General features: G+C 39.4%; 1 protein-coding gene across 1 annotated transcript in view; it reads right to left on the bottom strand.

Moving 5' to 3' along the window:
* The window catches only part of Radx (RPA1 related single stranded DNA binding protein, X-linked), a 75,559-nt gene that overhangs the window by 36,004 nt on the left and 18,119 nt on the right, over positions 1–21,436 (bottom strand). The window contains exons 4-10 of the mRNA XM_051141264.1: positions 13,198–13,306; positions 12,902–12,993; positions 12,678–12,800; positions 6,174–6,278; positions 4,056–4,220; positions 2,918–3,078; positions 2,028–2,173 (exon numbers count right to left, since the gene is read on the bottom strand). Of these exons, the coding sequence (XP_050997221.1) occupies positions 2,028–2,173; positions 2,918–3,078; positions 4,056–4,220; positions 6,174–6,278; positions 12,678–12,800; positions 12,902–12,993; positions 13,198–13,306 (901 nt within the window). The remainder of the gene's footprint in view (positions 1–2,027; positions 2,174–2,917; positions 3,079–4,055; positions 4,221–6,173; positions 6,279–12,677; positions 12,801–12,901; positions 12,994–13,197; positions 13,307–21,436) is intronic.

Genomic DNA, 21,436 nt, shown 5'->3' with positions numbered 1-21,436 from the left:
TGTCTTGAAAAACCAAAAAAAAAAAAAAAGTGGATTCATAAAAAAGGAAGTGTCTTATGCTTTCTATTGCTGTGAAGAGGCACCATAACCATGGCAATTCTTACAAAGGAAAATATTTAATTGGGGCTGGCTTACAGGTTCAGAGGTTTAGTCCATTAATGTCATGGTGGGAAGTATAGTGCTACACAGGCAGATATGGAGCTGGAAAGGAGTTGAGAGTTGCACAGCCAAATCAGCAAGCAGCAAGAGAGAACGGCAATGGGCCAGGTTTGAGCATTTGAAACCTCAAAGCTCACCCCCACACACCCCTTGACACAATTCCTCCCAAAAGGTCACACCTACTCCAACAAGGCCACAGCTCCTAATGAGCCTATGGAAGCCATTTTCCTTCAAATCACCACAAGAAGAAAAGGCAAGAATGATCCTGATGAGGGGCCACTTCTTTGGTCGGAGAGAGTGGGGCAACCATACAAGGCTGAGTGACTGAAGCTACCTTTGTAGGCCCAGAAGACACAGCACTGAGCCAGACAATATAATTCTGAATACCTTGAAAATCAAATGGAATTTTCCATATTAAGTTGTGGAATGGCTTTTATCTCATAACTCCTCCCTTTCATTCTAATTTCTCTTTTTTTGTTTGTTTGTTTTCTTTTTCAAGACAGGGTTTCTCTGTGTAGTGTTGGCTGTCCTGGACTCACTTTGTAGACCAGGCTGGCCTCGAACTCACAGCGATCCACCTGCCTCTGCCTCCCAATGTAATTTCTCTCTCTCTTATTTTTTTTAGAATGGGAATGTTTACGATAGCCCTGTCCCACCACTGTAATCTGGACATATAACTTGTCTGTTTCTACCAGGTAATAGTTGAATCATTTTCACCAGGATGACTTGGGTTTTCTTTACATTAAGAGTTGAGGAAGGTATAGGTGAAGACTTTTAAGGATTATTGGGATAGAGTGAATGTTTTTTTATGTGTTAAGGATATGGATTTAGAGGGAGATTGGCAGCAGGTAAGCATTAGTTATGAACTATTAATCTTCCCTATTCATCTGAGGAAATTCTAACTCTGAGTAGATCAGAACAAGACCTAATTTGGAAATAGACTAATTATAGGTGTGCTTAGTTGACCCGAGTTCGCAGCTTGGCATAGTAATTCATGTCTGTAACTCCAGCACATAGAAGGCTAAACAAAGTAAGAGGTCACTATAGCTGGTCTTTGCTACTTTGTGGGTTCTTCCTTTCCCCACTCTTTATCCCCATTTTCACCCCTTGACATTAGATGGAGGGATTAGGATAGAGGGGAGAGGAATCAGGAAAATCTCTGAATCTAGTTTCTTTCCTTTTGTTTCTTCTCTGACCATGGCTACTAGCAAACTGTAAGTAAGCTCCTTAAAGGATCAACAGCTGCCTACCTCACCCTCTGAAAACTTCCCAGAATTCCAAATGTCACACAATTGCAGAAATTATCTGCATCTGGCAAAACCACACTGCTACTAGAGAATGAGGCAAAGCATGGTCAGCTGTTGCAGACAGTCCATACCAGCCTCACATCCCTTCACCTGGGATTAAAATGAAAGCACATTCTTACATCTGTGGTTTTAAAGAAACCAAAATTCCAAATTTGGCATTACAAGTCATAGGCGAGCTTGGCCTATATAATGAGATCGTATCTAAAGAAAAAATAAATTTCTACTGAACTAGAGTGGTTTCCCAATCCAGTATGAGTGGTATATTTACAAATAAAAAAAATTGGGGGGGGGACTGGAGAGGTAGCTCAGTGGTTTAGAGCACTTGTTCTATCAGAGGACCTGGGTTTGATTCTAGCAATCAAATCTATAACTTCAGCTCCAGGGGACACGGCATCCATGAGCACCAGGTATGCACGTGGCACACAAACATACATTCAGGAAAAAAAATCATACATATAACATAAAGTAATTCTTATTTTGTAATGGTGGAAAAATAGACAGTCAGACACATTGGAGAACTCCATGTACAACTGAAGTATATGTATAAATGAAATGACTTACGAATGAGGACTTGAGCCTTGAAGACATTTTCTTTTTGCGAAGGGGCTCAAAACCATTGGCCTGTCACCTTGAGGTCTTTTACTACCTCTTTCATGAGAATGGCCTTCGCATCTAGCTGCTTGAGATGATAAGGATTGGCTACCAGTCTAAAACCAATAATTAGATAAAATATTTTAAAACAAGTTCACAAAATTATTTCTCTTCTGAAAAACTATGCTTTTTTAAGTTTTCTACCTTGAAGAGTTGGGCAGAATGTTGTAATTGTTCTGCTTTTATAAAGATGATTAAATTTAATCTGTCTAGTATTCACTTTAAGTAAGACACAAGCCATCCTATGCTATTAAAATTGACCAGATAGATTAAATGATTATTTACACATATATTGTAATATTTCCAGACGTAACTTTGAAAAAATGTGAACAGGAAAAATGAACTCTTGATGGTTTGGACATTCCAGTATCGGCCTCTCCTAGTAGACCATTTCTCTTATGAGAGTTATGGCTTTGCGTTATAGAACATGGGTAAAGCTACCATTACAGATAGAGATGTGAAGTATTCCCCAAAAAATTATCCTAAAAGAAGTTTAAAATCCTAAAAGAACTTAGCACAGCAATTAGCCATATATTCCATCTGGGCTTTAAAGACACACACAATAGGCTTGAGTTATTTAGAAAACGAATACAGGGTCTGACGCCTTTAAAAAAATGCAGAGGATTGCACCTTCCCCCAAAATGACAGAAAAAAGAAAGGAAATGGGAACAAAACCTAAAAATCAAACAAACAAACAAACAACCTCTCAGATTACAGCTAAGAGTCAATATTTAAGGTACATATAGTCATTATGAGCATAGTGCTGTCAGAGATGTACTGGGAGGCCTCTGGCACCATACCTGACATGTTTCTGATGCTGGGGCACCTTCATCTGCATGGTTATAGGGGATGTACTTTATAGCAGTAATTATCCCCTGAATCGCAATGCGCTTTTGTTCCCTATACTGCAGGTCTCTAATTATCTTCCTCACTTCACTTATACTTGACAGGGCCGACTCAGCTGCAGAAGAACAAATCCCAAGAAATTATAAGTTTAAAAGAGTAGACGTGATTGAAAGTAAAAATTAGATTTCCAGTGTAGTTTTACAATGTGACTGTGCTGTATTAACTTAATTGTAAGACTTTGTGTTTATATTTGGTATCCTCTTTAGTATTTTTCATTAAAAATTATAGATAAAATGCATATATCAGTCAAACTGTGATATATGCTTCTAGTCTGAAGTCTTTGTAACAGAAATTGTACATATTGATTATAATTTATAGATCATATTTTAAATAATATATTATTGGTTAGTAGTCATTGGCCGGAAAATCATATTTTCATTATTTCAATCATATACACCTTATTGATAACATAGGACACCCAAGAGGATAGCAACATTTAGATTATGGTAGCTCAGCATTTCAACGTTTACTTTCTCCCAAACATGAAAACAGCTCAAGCTTTAAAAAAGAACAGACTTATTTTATATTTCTAATTTTACTTAAAAGGAAGTTAATGTTATTGTTTCACTACTAATTCAATTCTAAATTCAGCACCCTGTTTACTCTAGTATCCCTTTTTATTTCAAATCAACAGTCAATCATGTTATATACAAAAGAAGCATCACACAGCCACCAACATCTGGATATCAGATTGTATAGCACCTCATTTAGATACCATTGATCTCTCCATGTAATGTCATACAAGTTGAGATTTCCAATGTCAACTGATGTTAATGACATTAAATCAAGATATTATCTACAGGTGAGTCTTCCATCTTCTCTATTCTCTCTTTTTCCCAGTCTAATAAAATAAAAACATTAACCTTTAGGAGACATAACATATATTTTCTATCTACATTTGGACAAAAATTATTGTCATTAAGGTTTACTACACATAGGCTCACTCCTTTAAGAGAAGAGAATACATGACTAACAGAAATAACATATACTAAGCTTGTAGAATTAAACAGTGGAACTGGCAATTAGTTATACCTTTAACACGGTGACTATACTTGACGAATGTTTCTGGGACCGGCGGATATGGATAATATCCACCAATAACAGCATTCTTTTCTTCCAAATCAGTCTTCGTTTTAATCCACTGAGTAAATCTTTTTACCTTGGACTCGTACATATAAGGCTGATCGTCATCATCTCCTTTTAAAAAGAGAGAAATGCAAACAAACCAAACAATTAAAAAGAGAAATAAAAAGGTGACTGTAATAGATTTGTATGGACTTTCTAACATTAAAACAATCTCTCATTTTATATAAAAAAGCAATTTTACTTATCTACTATGTAGCATATCATTATCCAAAGACAATAAACACACCCTAAGAAAATCAGATATATCAGAGTTCAGCTGGCTTTAAAACTGAAACTGTCTATATGATAATGAAAACCACAGGGGGAAAGCCCTCAAAATTCTATTTTAAATGGTTGGCATCTTCTGAAAAGCTGATTTTTGACAACTTATTGATTTAATAGTATGGTGTAATCTAACAACTGAAATATTGTGGATGTAGTTTGGGATTTAAATTCATATTCTTAAGGCAGACTTTAAAGTGGCACATTTATGTCAGATATTGGTAATATGTATAAACTATTGATAAGATATGTTATACATGTTATAAATCTCTTAATTAACAGCACGGTAGCATTCTGGTAAATACCTCATTCCATACTATTCTTTCATGCTCTCATTTGGATTTTTTTTTTTTGTAATAAGCTCTGTTTATTTGAGTTTCAAGATTTTGAAATCTAGAAACCTATTTAACTTATAAACTTGGGGAAGAAAAGACTCCCAGATAACTGAAAATAGACCAGGCTAAAGGAATAGACGTTCTCCCTTTATTACCTGTCTTGTCTTCCTTCACCTGCAGTTTTCAGATACGTACAGTTAGAGAAGACCTTCGAGGTTGTCTCACTCAAGACTGAAGAAAACATGTTTTATAGCCCCTCGAGCCCAAGTTCCATAGCCTTGTTCTTTAGTGTGCGGCATAGCAGGTGTTATGGAAGAACGTTCTAGTCAGAGAATTTTGGTACACATTTTTCTACTAAAAGTCTTTCTTAAACACACAATCTTGGCTTTAAGTCTATTCTTAATTGTCTTTTAGTCCTCAAGCTTTTATGGAACAGTCTCTTGTTATTTCAACACCAGCTAGGAGATGGCCTACCTTAGGAGAATGTCTCAGGTGAAAACTATAAGCATACTAATAGACTTATTATGTAGGAGGCTTTCTAGTTTGCTGTTTTCCATCTTTCATTTGGAAATTTTTATCTTGTTTTAAAGGGAAAATAATGTGCTGCTCTTTCTCAGTACTTAGGAGCCTTATATATTAAAAAATCTATAGATGTTCAAATCCCTTATGTAATGTGGCATAAACTATGTGACTATAACCTATGCACATCCTCCTGGATAATTTTCATAAGTTCTGGATTACTTCTAATACTCAGAATATTGCAAAACACAAATTATTTTTATATTGCTCAAGGAATAATGACAAGAATGAAGTTTGTACATGTCCAGCATGTACAAGTATAACATATATTTTCCCCAAACACTTGTGATATGATCCTGGCTGAATTTAAGGATGTGCAAACCAAATATATAGAGCGCCTAATTTACTTGTTGACAGATAACAACTTAATCATATAAATTAAATGTGAGATTTGGAAGCGAAATTTTGACCTACCTTTTTATTTGATACACTGTAAAAAATAATGTTAACTGAATGCTTCTAGGTCTTTCCCTAAAGTCAAGTATGAAACTCATGTTGACTCTACACTGTGGTACCAAGCCTAAGAGTCTTCAATGTAGCAAGCAATTTTCCTATTTTCTATACCAAGTAGCAATCAAAGTTAGCCAAATGACATAAATGCAATTTTCCAATGAGACATGAAACCATTTTCTATCATCAGGAACACAGAAGGAATCTATTTTGTAGGCCAAATATTGTTTATTAAAATATTCTACAGTCATAATGATGTCAAAATAAAGCTACCCTGAAGTTGAATGGTATAAGATAGAAGTTAATAAGTACTAAACGGTTCTAGTGAAAAGACAATATAGTACATTTCCAATAAAGAAGATATAAAGAAGTTACTCACCAATAATAAACATTCGGCTTTCATTTGTAGTGGTGAGGTAAAGCAGATTAGGTAGTTGACTGTTATTTCTAACAACTTTCAACTGGGTACATATAAAATGTGTCACTGTAGAAAATGAAAAATACATGTGAAAGTGCATTTGCATTTCAAAGAGTAGGATCTACTGGAAATTCTCCCCATGCCTTAACAAATGCACAAATCTGGAAGAACTTTCCTTAAGGTGCCAATTCAGCTTTACTCTGTGGAGAGTGCACCCAAGATGCTACATTTCTAAGATGTTACCATTTCTTGCTGCCTGTCCTTTGCCCAAACAGGGATCTGACACTACCTAGAATGTTCTTTTGCTTTTTGTGACTTTTTAAAACAGAGGTCATTCCTTTGGAAAGTACAAGGGTTGCATGTAAGAAAGCAAGGTGCTTACCATGTAAGAGACATTCTAGTCACTCTAAAACATGAGTGAGAGTGGTTATTTTCTACTAGGGAAGAAAACAAGTTCCTACCTGATACTTCCATTGATTTATTCAGTATAGCAGCCAATCCTGCTTACTTGGAATCCTTCTACCATAGAAGGATATGGAGTAGTAATTTGTATTTGTTTATACAGGTGATTTATATCTGAAATAGTTACCTTAATTAAATGCCAAGACTCAATGACAAGATTTATATGATCTGTTTAGTTTTTTTTTCTTCATCTTGTTAACCTACTTGATAGGTCACAAATGTGATTATAATGAGATTACAATGTCTTCAGACTGCAACTACTAAAAAAAACCCTTATATTTATTTTTAATTACCTATTATGTTAACCTGTCACCAGGGGCCTGCAGGCCACACCAGCCAGGGCATCAGGTAGGTCATCTTCATTCTCCAGTCTCCTCTCCAATTCCAGTCCCTTAGTCTTCCCCCCCAGCCTTGTAGCACACCACCTGCTCTGGCCTCCCCTCCTATTTCAGGAGTCTACAGAAGATCCTGCAGGAACCCCCAGCCTTTTCCTATCCCATCTACCCCCTCCTAGCCCATCTCTATCCCTAACTGTCAGCTCCCCATACCTAGAAATACATTCTACCTGGAACCCCAGATACTACACCTGGCAGGATTTCAGAAGAATTCCCTACTGGGCAACCTACAGCCACTACACACTTCCAAGAACCAGAACAGAAACCAAGGATCAGAGCACCCACCCAGCAAAGGCAAGATCAGATAATAATATCTAGAGTTACAATCATGCCAAACCCAGATGCTTAGACACCAGCATAAAAACACAACCAATAACAGCCAGAACAATATGTCTCCACTAGAGCCCAGCAATGCTACTACACCAGGCCCTGAGAGATGCAACTTAGCTAAAGCACAAGACAAAACAGCTATTATGAATATGCTCAGGGACCTTAAAGAAGATATGAATAAATCTATTAATGAAGTCTACGAAACTACAAACAGTGGAAGGAAATAAAACTGTTTAAGAAATGAACAAAGAAATGGAATCAATAAAGAAAACCCAAATTGAGGAAAAACTGGAAACAAAATTTTATTAATCCAATCTTATTGTGTACTTCAACTCACTATATGGTCAAATAATTTTAATTTCATAAACTAGGACATAAATAAACAAATGTAATTCATGTAATTGTTCAAAAGCAGAATCTGAATAAGTAATATATAATAAATAAAAAATTTATCCACAGCATAAATATAAATCCATTTTCTATCTCTCCAATTACTAGTTCTTTCTATTGTAATAAGGAAAAGAAAATCCATCCAAGTAGTAAGAATGACTACCTTTTTTTGTTTTTCAACACAGATTCTCTCTCTCCTGAACTTACATTGTAGACCAGGCTGGCCTTGAACTCACAGTGATCCACCTGTCTCTGCCTCCCGAGTGCTGAGACTAAAGGCATGTGACACCACATCCAGCTCAGTTTTAACTTTTTTTAACATTTAAAAAAAAAATTTAAGCTCACATTTTCTTTTTCCTATATGGCAATAATTACATCAAGAAAATGCTTTCATTTACAATAACCTCAAAACCACCTAGGAATACAGTTAACTAAAGAGATGAGAGTCTTTTACAGGGGAAACTCTTAAACACTGAAAGAAGAGATAGAAGATATTAAAAGACTAAAAACCTTCCATTTTAACAAATCAGTAGAAATAATACTGTGTGAAATGCCACATAACTAAAAGCAATCTACAGATTTAGCATAATCCCCCTGAGATTCTAATGATATTCTTTACAGAGCTAGAAAAAAAAAACCTGTAAATTGTGTATGGAAGCATGAGAGATCCTGAAATGTCAAAGCAATCTGGAAGAAAAAATAGTTATGCTGGAGGTATTATAATATTGGATTTTAAACTATACTAGAGACATGATAACAAAACCAGCATTATACGGGCATAAAGCAGGCACACAGTTCAGCGGCATAGAACGAAGATCAAGACACAAATTGGTGTAGCTACAGACATCTGATTTCCAAATAGGTATCAAAATGTACATTACATTCAGATTCTACCTGAACCCCATTCTGAATGGCAATTATCAAGAATCCAAAAGCAATAACAAATGCTGACGTGGATAAAGGGGAAAAGTAACACATAAACTATTGGCAGGAATGTAAATTAGTCTAGTCTGAAAATCGATGTAGAGAGGTTTCTATATGAGAAGACTGCATGTTCGTGCACATCATCACAGAAAAACAAAAACAAAAACGGAAACAAAAAACAAGAACAATTGGCAACCAAATAGGTACAGGCAAAACCGAAGACGGGTTAGGGAGGATCAGTTGAATAGCTCCTGTCCTTAGGAATAAGACATGAAACTAAAGCTTATCTGTCTGAAAGTAAAGCGTCCACTAGTGGATTTCCTTTTCTTATGTGGGGTAGGATGGTGTGCAGTTGAATGCTCCTCACAATAGGTAAAATAGGACACCCAGCCGGGGCTTAGCATTTCATAGTGGAGTGTCATTGTGAGAAATGCCATAGTGGCCGTGTTCTATGTTGTATGAGGTAGCATGTACCTGTGACGAATGGGACCTACATTGTGAGTAAGGGGATAACCCCCAAATGACTGAAGGGATAGAGAATATATTGTAATCCTCTTAAATATTAGGGATGGGATCATAAGTAAACTGTGCAACAATTTAGTGGCCTTTGTTGTGGATAATAAGACATGCGACTAAAGCTCAGCTGTCTGCCTAACAGACATAGCCTGCCTAAGAGGGAAGGAATTACATAGAGAAAAAGACAGATGTGTGCTATATTCTATATTATATTCTGAATAAGCAATAAAAGTTTAAAAACAGGGCGGGGCGGATGAGATAGAGGTGTTAGCTGGCATTTTTTTTCATTTGTCTTGTTTGGTTTTGGTTTTGCTTTTTGGTTTTCGGGGTTTTTTTGTTGTTGCTGTTGTTGCTTTGCTGTTTGTTTTGTTTTTGTTTTTGTTTGTTTTTCAAGACAGGGTTTCTTTGTGTAGCCTTGGCTGTCCTAGACTTGCTTTGTCGACCAGCAGGCTGGCCTCGAACTTGCATCAATCTGCCTGCCTCTGCCTCCTGAGTGCTGGAAATAAAGGCGTGTGCCACAATTCCTGGCTTTCATTTGTCTTTTTGAGACAGAGTTTAATGTAGTACAGAGCCCAGGTTGGCCTTAAACTCAACATATAACCAAGAATGACCCTGAAGTTCTGATCCTCCTACTTCCATCTCACAAGTGGTAGGTTATCTCTGCCAATGAAATGAGCCAACTCAAGTCAGATTAAATATTTAAAAGGGGTAGATTTATTTGGGAACTGGGGCTTCTGGGCGAGTTCGCCAGCCTCAGGGGAGGAGACCAGAGGAAGTCACATCCAGACTATGTCGGAGAGGGTTTCTATGAATTGTAGGTAAAGGAAAATGACATGTCTGCAACAGGCTGGACTTGTGCCCAGATATGGCCCTCTGAGGCTGGGGATTTGGTGGCTGTCTTCCTCAGGTGATGGGGGTTGGGACAGCCATCAGTAATGTCAGGAATGCGGAACTGGGCCTCAGAGACTTTCCAAGCAGGTGGTGTTGGAGGTAGAGAGGGGAATGGGATTTTCCTGGGTCACGGGGGAGGGAGGGGTGAGAACTGGGTATTCTGGAAACTAACTGAACAACAAGTTCTTGGAGCACAGGCAGTACTACCACACTCAGGGCTTTGCCACTTCTTACAGTGGGCAGGATGCAAGGGGAAAAGAATAAAATTATACCTGTGTTAAGGAACCCTTTCTGGGAGCCAAAGAACTGGGACCCATTGGAAGAACTAGCCAGTGCAGAGGAAGAAAGTGTCTGACCTCTAATACAAAGGAATTCAGCATGCAGATGGGCCCAGTAATAAAAGTAGGTCAGTCAGGGGCTAGAGAGATGGCTCAGCGGTTAAGAGCACTGGCTACTCTCCCAGAGGACCTGAGTTCAAGTCCCAGTACCCACAAGGTAGATTATGGCTGTCTGCAACTCCAGTTCTAGGGGATCTCACACCTTCACACAGACATGCATGCAGGCCGGCAAAAGTATGACAATCAGGGAATAGTTAGCCTTTGTTTGAATGGGAAATATTTTTATACAAGAAATGAGATTTTTTTTTCCTCAAAGCCTGATTAGGAAGCTGTAAGAAAATGGTGAAGTAGGATCGATCTGAGTGCTGTGGAAGCAGAGAAACAAAGTAATATAATTATTCTTCCCCATTCAAGACGAAGACCACATAATATGAGAGCAATCCTTAACCTTCCCTGATGGACCAATTCATGAGAGTCATTAGGTTATCACTGGCTAAGGTGCCTATGAATGTGACACACGTAGAAGAGGTAGACTAGGAGAGAGTTGATCAGGAGAAGCAGTGTGTTGATGCTCAGTGTACCAGGCTGGGTAGGACTCTGTTCACAGAAGAGTTAAAAAGAAAATTAGGTGGTGCCCATCTTTAATCCCAGCACTTGGGAGGCAGAGGCAGGCAGATCTCTGTGAGTTCGAGGCCAGCCTGGTTTACAAAGTTAGTCCAGGACAGCCAAGGCTACACAGAGAAACCGTCTCAAAAAACAAAACAAAACAAAAAACTAATCCATCACGGGACATAGGGAGGTAACAGGCTTCAGTGGCTTATTGAGCTCCATGGCATGAGGCGATCTAGTGAACCTGAAGGATTTAGACTACCATGCAAACTGGGCTTAAAAAATGTGACAGCAATCAAGATGGAATGAGGAAAAGAAACAACAGACAAGGGGGCCTGTCCAAATCACTCAACACCCTTTAAAGATCAATTCAGAACAGATCAAAGCCCTGAATGTAAGTCCTGGAACTCTGAAACTACTAAAGGAAAGAACTTGGAGATGTAGATAAATGCAATTACTTTCTGAATGGGAGTCCAACAGCTTCAGAAATAATAGCCAGAATTGGCAAAGGGGATTGAATCCAAATTAAAAGTTCCTGCACAACTTAGAAAACATCAGAATGAAGAGACAATTGAAAAATCAAAGAGAATCTTTGCCAGCTATTTTTCTGACAGAGGATGAATATCCAGAATATATGAAGAACTTACTAAAAATTATGTGTCAAAAGAGCAAGTCATCTAATCAATAAAAAGGGAACTGAACTGAACTTAAAGGTTCTCAAGGCACATATAAATGCAGACCGAGATGCAACTTAGTTGGTAGAGTGCTTATCCAGTATGCAGGAAGCCTTGGGTTTAATCTCCTGCATGCCATAAACTTGGATACACATGGCTCTTTTTAAAAAGAAAAAAAAAATCCCTATTAATGATTTATAAATGCACAAGAAAGTATTCAACATTCTTAGCCATCTAGAAAACGCCATTAAAAGATGGCATTGAGATGTCATCTCAGCCTAGTCAGAGTGGTTACAACCAAGAAATCAAACAACACCAAATGCTGGCAAGGGTGTGAAGCAAAAGAGAATTGTAAACACGGCTGGTCAGAATGTGATTAGTTCACGAACTATGGAAGTCAGTATAAAGTGTCCTGAAAATCCTGAAACTGAGTTACCTATGGTTCAATCATACCACCCCTGGGGTTCTGCCTGAAGGAATCAAAGGCAACACACAAGATATGCTTGAATATACTACTGGATCATTCACAATAACCAAGGTATATAGACTGAGCCTAGGCACCTTCAATGCACTAAGTGAAAGACAGTTTTAAAAATGCTTTCAGATCGTTTGGTCATGGTCATGCCTCTTCTCTAAGTCATATCACTCTCCCTGAAAAAACATATTTTCTTTAGGTATATGAGTGTTTGCCTGCATGTATTTATGCATACCATGTGCATGCCTAGTGTCCACAGGTGTCAGAAGAGGGCATCAAGTAACCCAGCACTGGGGTTACGGATGTTTGGGAGCCACCCATAGGTTTCCAGACCAAACCTAGGCCCTCTACAAGAGTAGCAAGTGCTCTTAACCACCGACCCATCACTCCAGCCCCCATTTTACTATTTTTAAGTTCACACTGCTGATTCCCAAAATAAAGTAGATCAAAATATAGAGTACTTGGGTTAATGTTTTCAAAGACTTCTGGTTGAGATGTAGAAAACAGCTGCACTATGAATGGTTTCTCTGAAGTCCAATCAATAATGTGAATCCAGCGGTAGGACCAAAAGTCTTCACTGCTTTCTATGTGGATAGAATACGGGGATACATGAAAGTCATGGTATGCATATCAGCACATGAGTCTTCATGTAGAAGTATTAACACTTTCAAATGTAAAAGCTCACCTTTCTTTTTTGATCGTTGCACCCGCCCCACAAAGGTTAACACACCAACTACATCACAGATGAGATTTTCTGGCATCTCCTCTAGTTCTGATCTGAAAAAACAAAATTGTTAAATAGATGTTATATCTTTAAACAGTGACAAGACAGTCTTCAGTAATAACAATGAAAATACCTATCTGAATAATTGATACAGTTTAATTTGGGGTAGATTTTGAATATGTTTTAATCTGTTATTTTCTGGCTTATCAGCATTTAAAGATTATCATTTAAGGGATTTTTATGAGGAACTATTTTACCTTGTGATAAATCGATTAATCAGATTTGGCAATTTCCATTCTGACTTCAGTTGTTTTTCTTGAATGATAACTATGTTAGTTGGAGGATCTCGAAGATTCAGGCAGATTTCTGAAAGAAAATGTATATTACTTTAATATTGTATTTTCCATAAATTACAAAGCAAAACAATCAACTGAATACTTGTTTTTACTTTTGTTTGATACAGGGTCTCACTGTGTATTCCTGACTGCACTGAAACTCACTTTGTAGACCAGGCTGGCCTCAAACTCATAGAGATCTGCTTGCTTCTGCTTCCCAAGTGCTGGGATTAAAGGCGTGAGCCATCATGCCCAGTTTAGACTCAAAAGAATTTATTAATTGGCTATTTCATGAATATTTGTTTCAGCAAAAAAGGCAGAAAAGAAAATGGAAATATATAAAGCCATATATTACCAGTAGAGAATATATCTTTAGTTTTACATGGGAAGTTTCATTGTTATAGATTTACTTGGTCTTTTGACATGATTATATAGTGTTTTTCTCTAACTTGGACATTATATATAAATATAAAAAGCAAACCAAGATCAGTAATCACAATAGTTTGTCTAATAACATAAACACACACAAATGGCAGTGATGGCAGCAGATGTCTCTAGGCCCTTACCAACCTCCTCTCCCTGACTATGTAGCTTTCCTTATTTATTCTGCCCATAACACTTAACTGCCCTGCTATTTTTTCTAGCCATTTTTATACCTTTTCCTCTCCTCCCAATTATTCTACTGTCTTGTCCGTTCTTTCCTCAACTACACTTCTAATTGTAACCTCTCCTTTGGTCTATCACATTTTCGCTATGGCCATTAAATATTTGTTTTACTATAATTTGCTATCTTATCTGTCTGTTACCAATTAGGCTGATATTTTAAGGGTAGGAATATTAATATAGTATTTATAATTGTTTCTCTTGTCTGTAGCCCTGATTCGCTTCATTAAATAGCTTATGATAGGTTCTCTTAAAGATCATAAATATATAGTTCTCAACTCCAGGTGCATATTAGAATAAACTGAGAGGTTTTAAAAGATATACAGATGCCTTTGTCTCCTCAGATTAATTAAAAAAAATAGTATCTGTGGTGTTGGGGAACAATTCCAGTGGTTTTTAAAATCTCCCCGGCTGACTCTAATGCATAGTCAGAGCTGAGATATATTAAGCAGATAGCCTAGACAAAATATACTTTTCAGTTAGCTGCTCATTTTTATAAATTAAAGTTTTATAGGAACATAGTCATAGTCATTCATGTACATATTGACTTTGGTTGCCTCCACTTTCCACAGGCAAAGTTGAGTGGCTACAGTATCAACCCTATGGCTAGCTGAGATTAAAATATTTATTTTCTGGAATTTTACATCAAGAATTTATTGATCTTTGATGGAGAATGAAAAATGAAAAGTCTCCTACTAGTCAAAATTATATGGGAAATAAAGACAGTTACTACATTAATAAGAAGTAAAGCTGTTGTTAAAGACTAAAGAGCATATTTTACATAGATTATCACCCAGGGTCGCTGTCACTTTAAAATAATTATGTATGTGTATTTACATATTTGAAGGCACAAATACCTTTGTATTTTCAAGAACAGTTTTCCATCATAAAATGTGGGCTTATGGTTGTACTCTATTTCTTATAGAGGCTCCTATTGTCTTAGTGCTGTCTATTGTCCTAGTTTTCATGTGATTTCAAAGCTCAGAAGCAACTACAGAATCAAAGTTATAGAGGTATCCAAGGCATTTAAGAAGTGTGATTGAAATTACTACTCTAATACGAGGTTACCTCACTCAGAATAATCTTTTTATTCACAATTTTAATTTTTAAAATTTTATTTATTCTTCTCTCATCCAATACATCCCAACCATGGCTTCTCCTCCCTCGGCTCCTCCTAGTGCCCCCACATACAGCCCTCCTCTCCCTCAGATCCACTCCTCCTCCATTTCCCTTCAGGAAACAGTAGACCTCTCAGAACTATCAACCGAACATGGCTTAACAAGTTACAATAAGACTAGGCACAAACCCTCCTATCAAGGCTGGATGAGGTAACTCAGTAGGACGAAAAGGGTCCCAAGAGCAGCCAAAATAGTCAGAGACAGCCCCTGCTCCCACTGTTAGGAGTCCCAGCAGAATACCAAGCTATACAACCATAAAGTCTGGAGGGGACTTGGTGCAGACCCATGCAGGCTCCTTGACTGCTGCTTCAGTCTCTATGTGGCCTGCATAGTTGATTCCGTGGGCCCTATTCAGTACAATAGTCTCAACTGCTCATGCTTTCTTATTTGTGGATCATAGCCCTGAATCCTTATGTTTCACTGTATACACACAAGTTACCACAGAAGCCAGAAAAATAAGAAAGGAACATGACCAGGGTGTGAATGAGAAGGAACTCTAGAAGCAGGAATCACAGGGCACAGGGTGATATGAAGGGGGAGGAATGAGAAAACAGGGAAGGGACTTAAACCATTAATCTAGAGGAGAGAGGGAGGGTAATACTGAATGTGAGGGAGGAATGAGAGATTAACACTAAACATTCTGGAAAAACCATAGGGAAACATAATTTTATAAGCTTACCTAATACACACACACACACACACACACACACACACACACACACAGAGAGGATGATAATACTTTCCTCAATAGCTGTACACACACACACGCACGCACGCACGCACGCGCACACGCACGCATACAGTACCACCACCAGCACACTAAACAAAATAAACAAAAAGAAAATAGTACCAGGCAGTGAAAACCTCCATTTGAGGTTTGTTCAGGAATGTCCAGTATAATTTCTAATTGTAGTCTAAATATTTACCCTTAATATGGACAGATAACTGTAGCATTTATCCTTCTTTTTGGAATAGACAGAAGCTGCCACAGATATTTACAACTGGTCATAATAATAAGTACTTGTCGGTACCCAGCTCCAGTGGATTACATCCACAACACAACTCATGCAGCTAAAGCTCAGGGAATGCTGCAGAGAGGGCAGGTGTACTGTAAGAACAAGGGAGCCAGGAGGCCTACTGCTCGATAATAACTCCTAGAGATAACAGAGACACTGCAAATATGAGATTTCAACAATACGGTTGCCTAAACAAAACCTGTATGACAATAGCAGTTGACATTGCAACATAGATGGGCTAAATTTCATAAAACCTCATCTCTAATTAAAGTGCTAAAAGCCCTACTCCCCATATTATGGGACCCAAATGGACACTGTGCTGCCTATCTGCTACATCTGAGCAGAGGGTCCAGGTCCTCACCAAGCACGGTCCTTGGTTGGTGCATCAGTCTCTGCAGCACCTCCCTCCTCCGCCTGGATTTGTTGGCTCCATTGGTCTCCTTGTGGAGCTCCTGACCCCTCCATGACTCTCTATTCCCCAACTGTTCCATAAGACTCCCTGTTTTCCACCTGGAGTTTGGCTGAGTCTCATGGGGAGTAGGGACTAGTTCTGACCTGGACTCTGTCCCCTACAAGTTGATCACTTCCCCCTGGTAGGGCAGCCTTGCCAGGCCACAGAGGAAGAGGATATAGACAGTCCAAATGAGATTTGATAGGCTGAGGTCAGATGTTAGGGGAGGAAGAGAGGACGCAGAGGGGGGATGAGAGAGGGAGGGTGGGACCAGGAGGAGACAAGGGAGGGGGCCTAAAATCGTGGTGTAAAGTGAATAAATTAAAATAAAAGAGCTAAAGGCAATACATGAGTGAGGAAAGAGGGAGAATGAAGTTTCTCTAAGGGGGAGCTCACTGGTACATTATCAGATCTCAACTAGTCAGCCCTAAACACATATACATACAAGCAACACTAAATGGAATTCTATGATTTTTAAATATGTATACATATATGTACCTATTTATCATATCTATAATTGACTAAGAATGTCCCCATCCAAGCTAAAAAAAATTTGTCCCTTGGCTATGTCAGCTTATGAAATGTAATTTATAATTTCCCAAGTGTGATAGTGTGTGCCATCAGTTATCAACAACTTCTGGAAAATTTTTGCTGTATTTCCACAAATGGTCCCCAAGGCATCTAATGATTGACTTTCATCTTTTCTATGATAAAAATTTAATTATATAAAGGACTAAGTGTGCAAACTATTTAAGGAATAATTTCTTTCTAGCAAGAGTTAAATAATGTCTGCAAAATGGTTAATATTGTCGTAAAGAATCATGAGGTTTTCCCAAATAGACTCATATTTAACAAAGCAATTACCATTTGCTACCTTTGTCTGAATAAGTAAATTTAATAAATTAGTTGAGAAATTAAGAATAATCAGAAATATAGTCAGAAAATGTATCACAAGCCAGCAATAATACTTAAAAACTTGCATGATTTTGTACAAAATTCTGAAAGAAAACCCTAACCCCCAAAAAATTACGTGCACAACTAATAACTGTTAATGTTTACTAAGTGAATATCTCTAAAATATTTGAGAAAATTGATTCTTAAAACATTGATTACAATACTAATTAGAAAAAATCTGTGCCGGGTGTGGTGGCACACACATAATAATCTCACCACTTGGGAAGCTGAGGCAGGAGGACTGCTGTGAGTTTTATACCCGGATGGCGTACACAGTAATTTACATGATGTCTTGGGTTTCAGAGTTAGACCCTGTCTTTTTATTATCATCATCATCATCATCATCATCAACAACAACAATTTTACATCATCATCATCACAATCATCAATTTTATCCTTCCCTCTTCCTCCAATCTCCCCCTGTCTCCCTACCTCTCAGAAAAGGGGAGCCCCTGCCACCCACCCCAGCACATCAAGTTTCATCAGGACTAAGTGCATCCTCTCCCCTGTGGCCTAGTGAGGCAGCCAGCAAGGGGGAAGTGATCAAAGAGCAATAACAGAGTCCATGTCAGGGATAAGCCCTGCTCTCTTTACTAGAGGAGCCACAGGGAGCCCTAGCTGCCCATCAGTTACACCTCTGTAGGAGGCCTAGTCCCAGTCCATGCATGGTCTTTGATTGGTGCTTGAGGTTAGATTCTGTCTTAATTAATAACAACAAAAGGCTTTTCAAGATTATAACGAGTGGCAACATTTGAATATTAACAAAAGGTCACTTAATAATAATGCATTGAATTTAAGTTTCCTGCTTTTGATAATTGTACAGTGATTGTGCAATGGATCATTTGTTTTTTGGAAACAATATCTTGCCACAGATCAAGGTTGATCTTGAACTTGTAGTCTTCCTGCCTTATTCTGCCAAGAAGTGGGATTACAAGGGTCCACCAGCACAGATGGCTAGATGTTCTTGATCGTTAGAAATATATATTATATTTATGGTTGTGAACCTAGCCTTTAACAGCTCAGCCATCTCTCCAGCCCATATTTGACCACATCCCCTGGATGGGGAGGCCTGGTGGCACCTTAAGGAAAGATAGCAGGCTACCAAAGAAGAAACTTGATACCCTATGATCATATACAGGGGAGGAGGTCCCCCTCAGTCACAGTCATAGGGGAGAGGAGTAAGGGGAAAGCAGGAAGGAGGGAGGAATGGGAGGATACAAGGGATGGGATAACCATTGAGATGTAATATGAATGAATTAATTAAAAAAGAAAAAAGAGAAAAAAGAAATACATATTAGTACAAAGCTATGCAATCATGTACGATGGCTGTTACTTTCTCCCAAATGGAACTGTGTGTTTAAAGAAAGAATTAATTAATAAAAATAAAGATTAATAGTTAAGGAGGATCCAAGATGGCGGCGAGCAGTGTGGACCGCGTTTGGAGGCTCCAGTGAACAATTCAGGGAATTGCACAGATTTCTGAGCCAGAAACACCAAGGTCTGAACATCACGGCAGCGGGAGTGCTCCATGGTTCGGAGGGACCACGGTGCGGAGGACCTGCGTGCCCCTGCACACGGGAGGAGCGTGGATTTTCTCTGATCCGAGCGGCAGCAGCAGAGGCAGCAGCACCAGCGGCACCAGCAGCGGTGGCTGAGGTTTGCAGCTCATAGCCTTCCGGTGGAGGCGATTGGGGTGGTGGCTGGTGGGAGTTGCTGTGGGAGAGGGGAATCGGGGCAGGATTTGGGTCGCGTGGAGCCTTCGGACCCAGACTGGACTCGGCGGACAGTTCGTCCCCAGAGTCCCGGGTACTGGCCCAGCCCAACAAGCAATTCTGCCCGAGGCACTAACTCAGCTTCGGCCACAGCGTCCCTGCTGTGGCGCAGGCTTAGTTGAGTGCGCAGCTCCACACTAGGCAGCACCTCACCTCAGCGGCAGCTCCGCTGCGGTGACACAGTCTGGGCGGAGCACTTGGTTCCATCACCGGCGCTAACTCAGAGCAGCCGCAGTTCTCCTGCTGTGGCACAGGCTTGGTAGAGTGCTCAGTCTCATCCTAGGCACCACCTCAGCTCAGCGGCAGCTCCCCTGCAGTGACACAGTCTGGGCAGAGCACTTGGTTCCACCATTGGCGCTAACTCAGAGCAGCTGCAGTTCTCCTGCTGTGGCGCAGGCTTGGTGGAGTGCTCAGTTTCATCCTAGGCACCACCTCAGCTCAGCAGCAGCTCCCCTGCGGTGACACAGTCTGGGCAGAGCACTTGGTTCCACCACTGGCGCTAACTCAGAGCAGCCGCAGTTCTCCTGCTGTGGCACAGGCTGGACAGAGTGCTCAGTTCCACCAGCTCTAAGACTCTGGTTGGACACAGTGTGCAGTTTGAATTCAGAATTCCTGGCTGAGATTGGTGGTCAGTTCGGGCTCTGAGTCAATAACTGACCATAGCACGCACTTTGGGCCAAAAGGTCCTAGCGGAGCTTGGTGCGTAGTCCCAGCCCAAAAATTCTGGCTGGACCCTGTGTGCATTTTGGACCCAGAATCCCTAGCTGAGCTCGGCAGATGGTTCAGGCCCTGAGAATCTAGCTGAGTTCAGCCCGTGGTTCGGGCCCAGTGTTCCTGGCTGGACTTGGCAGGGAACACAGAAGGCTGTGGATACCTTGGCCTGACCCAACGCTCATTCAGAGACCCAGAACAATTGCAGGATCCACAGCACAGGGGGGCTGAAGATAACTGGCTGTGAGAGACCAGAACAACAGGGCTAACCTCCTAACATCCACACCAGTGAAGCTTTGAGCTCGCAGCCTAGGGAAATCGTGAGAAAACAAGTGAATCTATCGTCAGACACCCTCCATCCAACTCTGGAAGCTACCCAACAAAAACAAAGACGGCAAGATGTCTAAAGGACAACGAAAAAGCATATACAAAAAACCCCAAAACAACACGGCGTCTCCAGTTTCCAGCTATCCCAAAGAAAACAACCCAGAGAACTCAAATACAACGGAAATACAAGAAAATGACCTCAAATCCTTAGTAATGAGGATGATACTGGAGGAAACAAATAAAATTCGTAATCAAATGCAGGAAGACGCAGACAAACAGGTGAGAGACATAAAAGAAGCACATAGAGTGGAACTGGAAAAATTGCAGGAAAAGGCAAACAACCAGATGGTCTTCAAGCTCTGAAGACCTATAAAGAGGCAATGGAAGAAACTCAGGAATATACAAAAAATCAGATGAAAGAAATCAAAAAATCAGTTCAAGATCTGAAAATGAAAATGGATTCAATGATAAACACACAGACAGAAGAAAAACGAGAACGTGAGACCTCAGAGAAGAAGGCGAGCAACACAGTGGTGAGCTTTTCTAACAGAATCCAAGAGATGGAAGAACGAATCTCAGGTCTAGAAGATACAATCACAGATATTGAATCAACCATTAAAGAAAATGCCAAATCTGGAAAACTCCTGACACAAAACATCCAAGAGATTAAGGACACCATGAAAAGAAAAAATTTGAGGATAATAGGCATTGAAGAAAGAGAAGATATCAGACTCCAAGGCCCAGAAACTATTCTCAACAAAATCATAGAAGAAAATTTCCCCAATCTAAAGAAAGAGATGCCTATAAACATATAAGAGGCCTACAGAACACCAATAGAATTGAACCAGAAAAGAAAAACACTGCCCGCCACATAATAATCAAAACACAAAACATGCAGAACAAAGAAAAAATATTAAAAGCTGCAAGGAAAGGGCCAAATAACATTTAATGGTAAACCTATCAGAATTACATCCGACTTCTCAGCAGAGACCATAAAAGCCAGAAGGGCCTGGACAGAGATCCTGCAAACCCTAAGAGACCACAGATGCCAGGCCAGACTACTTTACCCAGCAAAATTATCAATAACCA

This window comes from Acomys russatus, chromosome X, assembly GCF_903995435.1.
Source record: "Acomys russatus chromosome X, mAcoRus1.1, whole genome shotgun sequence".
NCBI lineage: Eukaryota > Metazoa > Chordata > Mammalia > Rodentia > Muridae > Acomys > Acomys russatus.
This window is presented reverse-complemented; position numbering and strand designations above follow the sequence as displayed.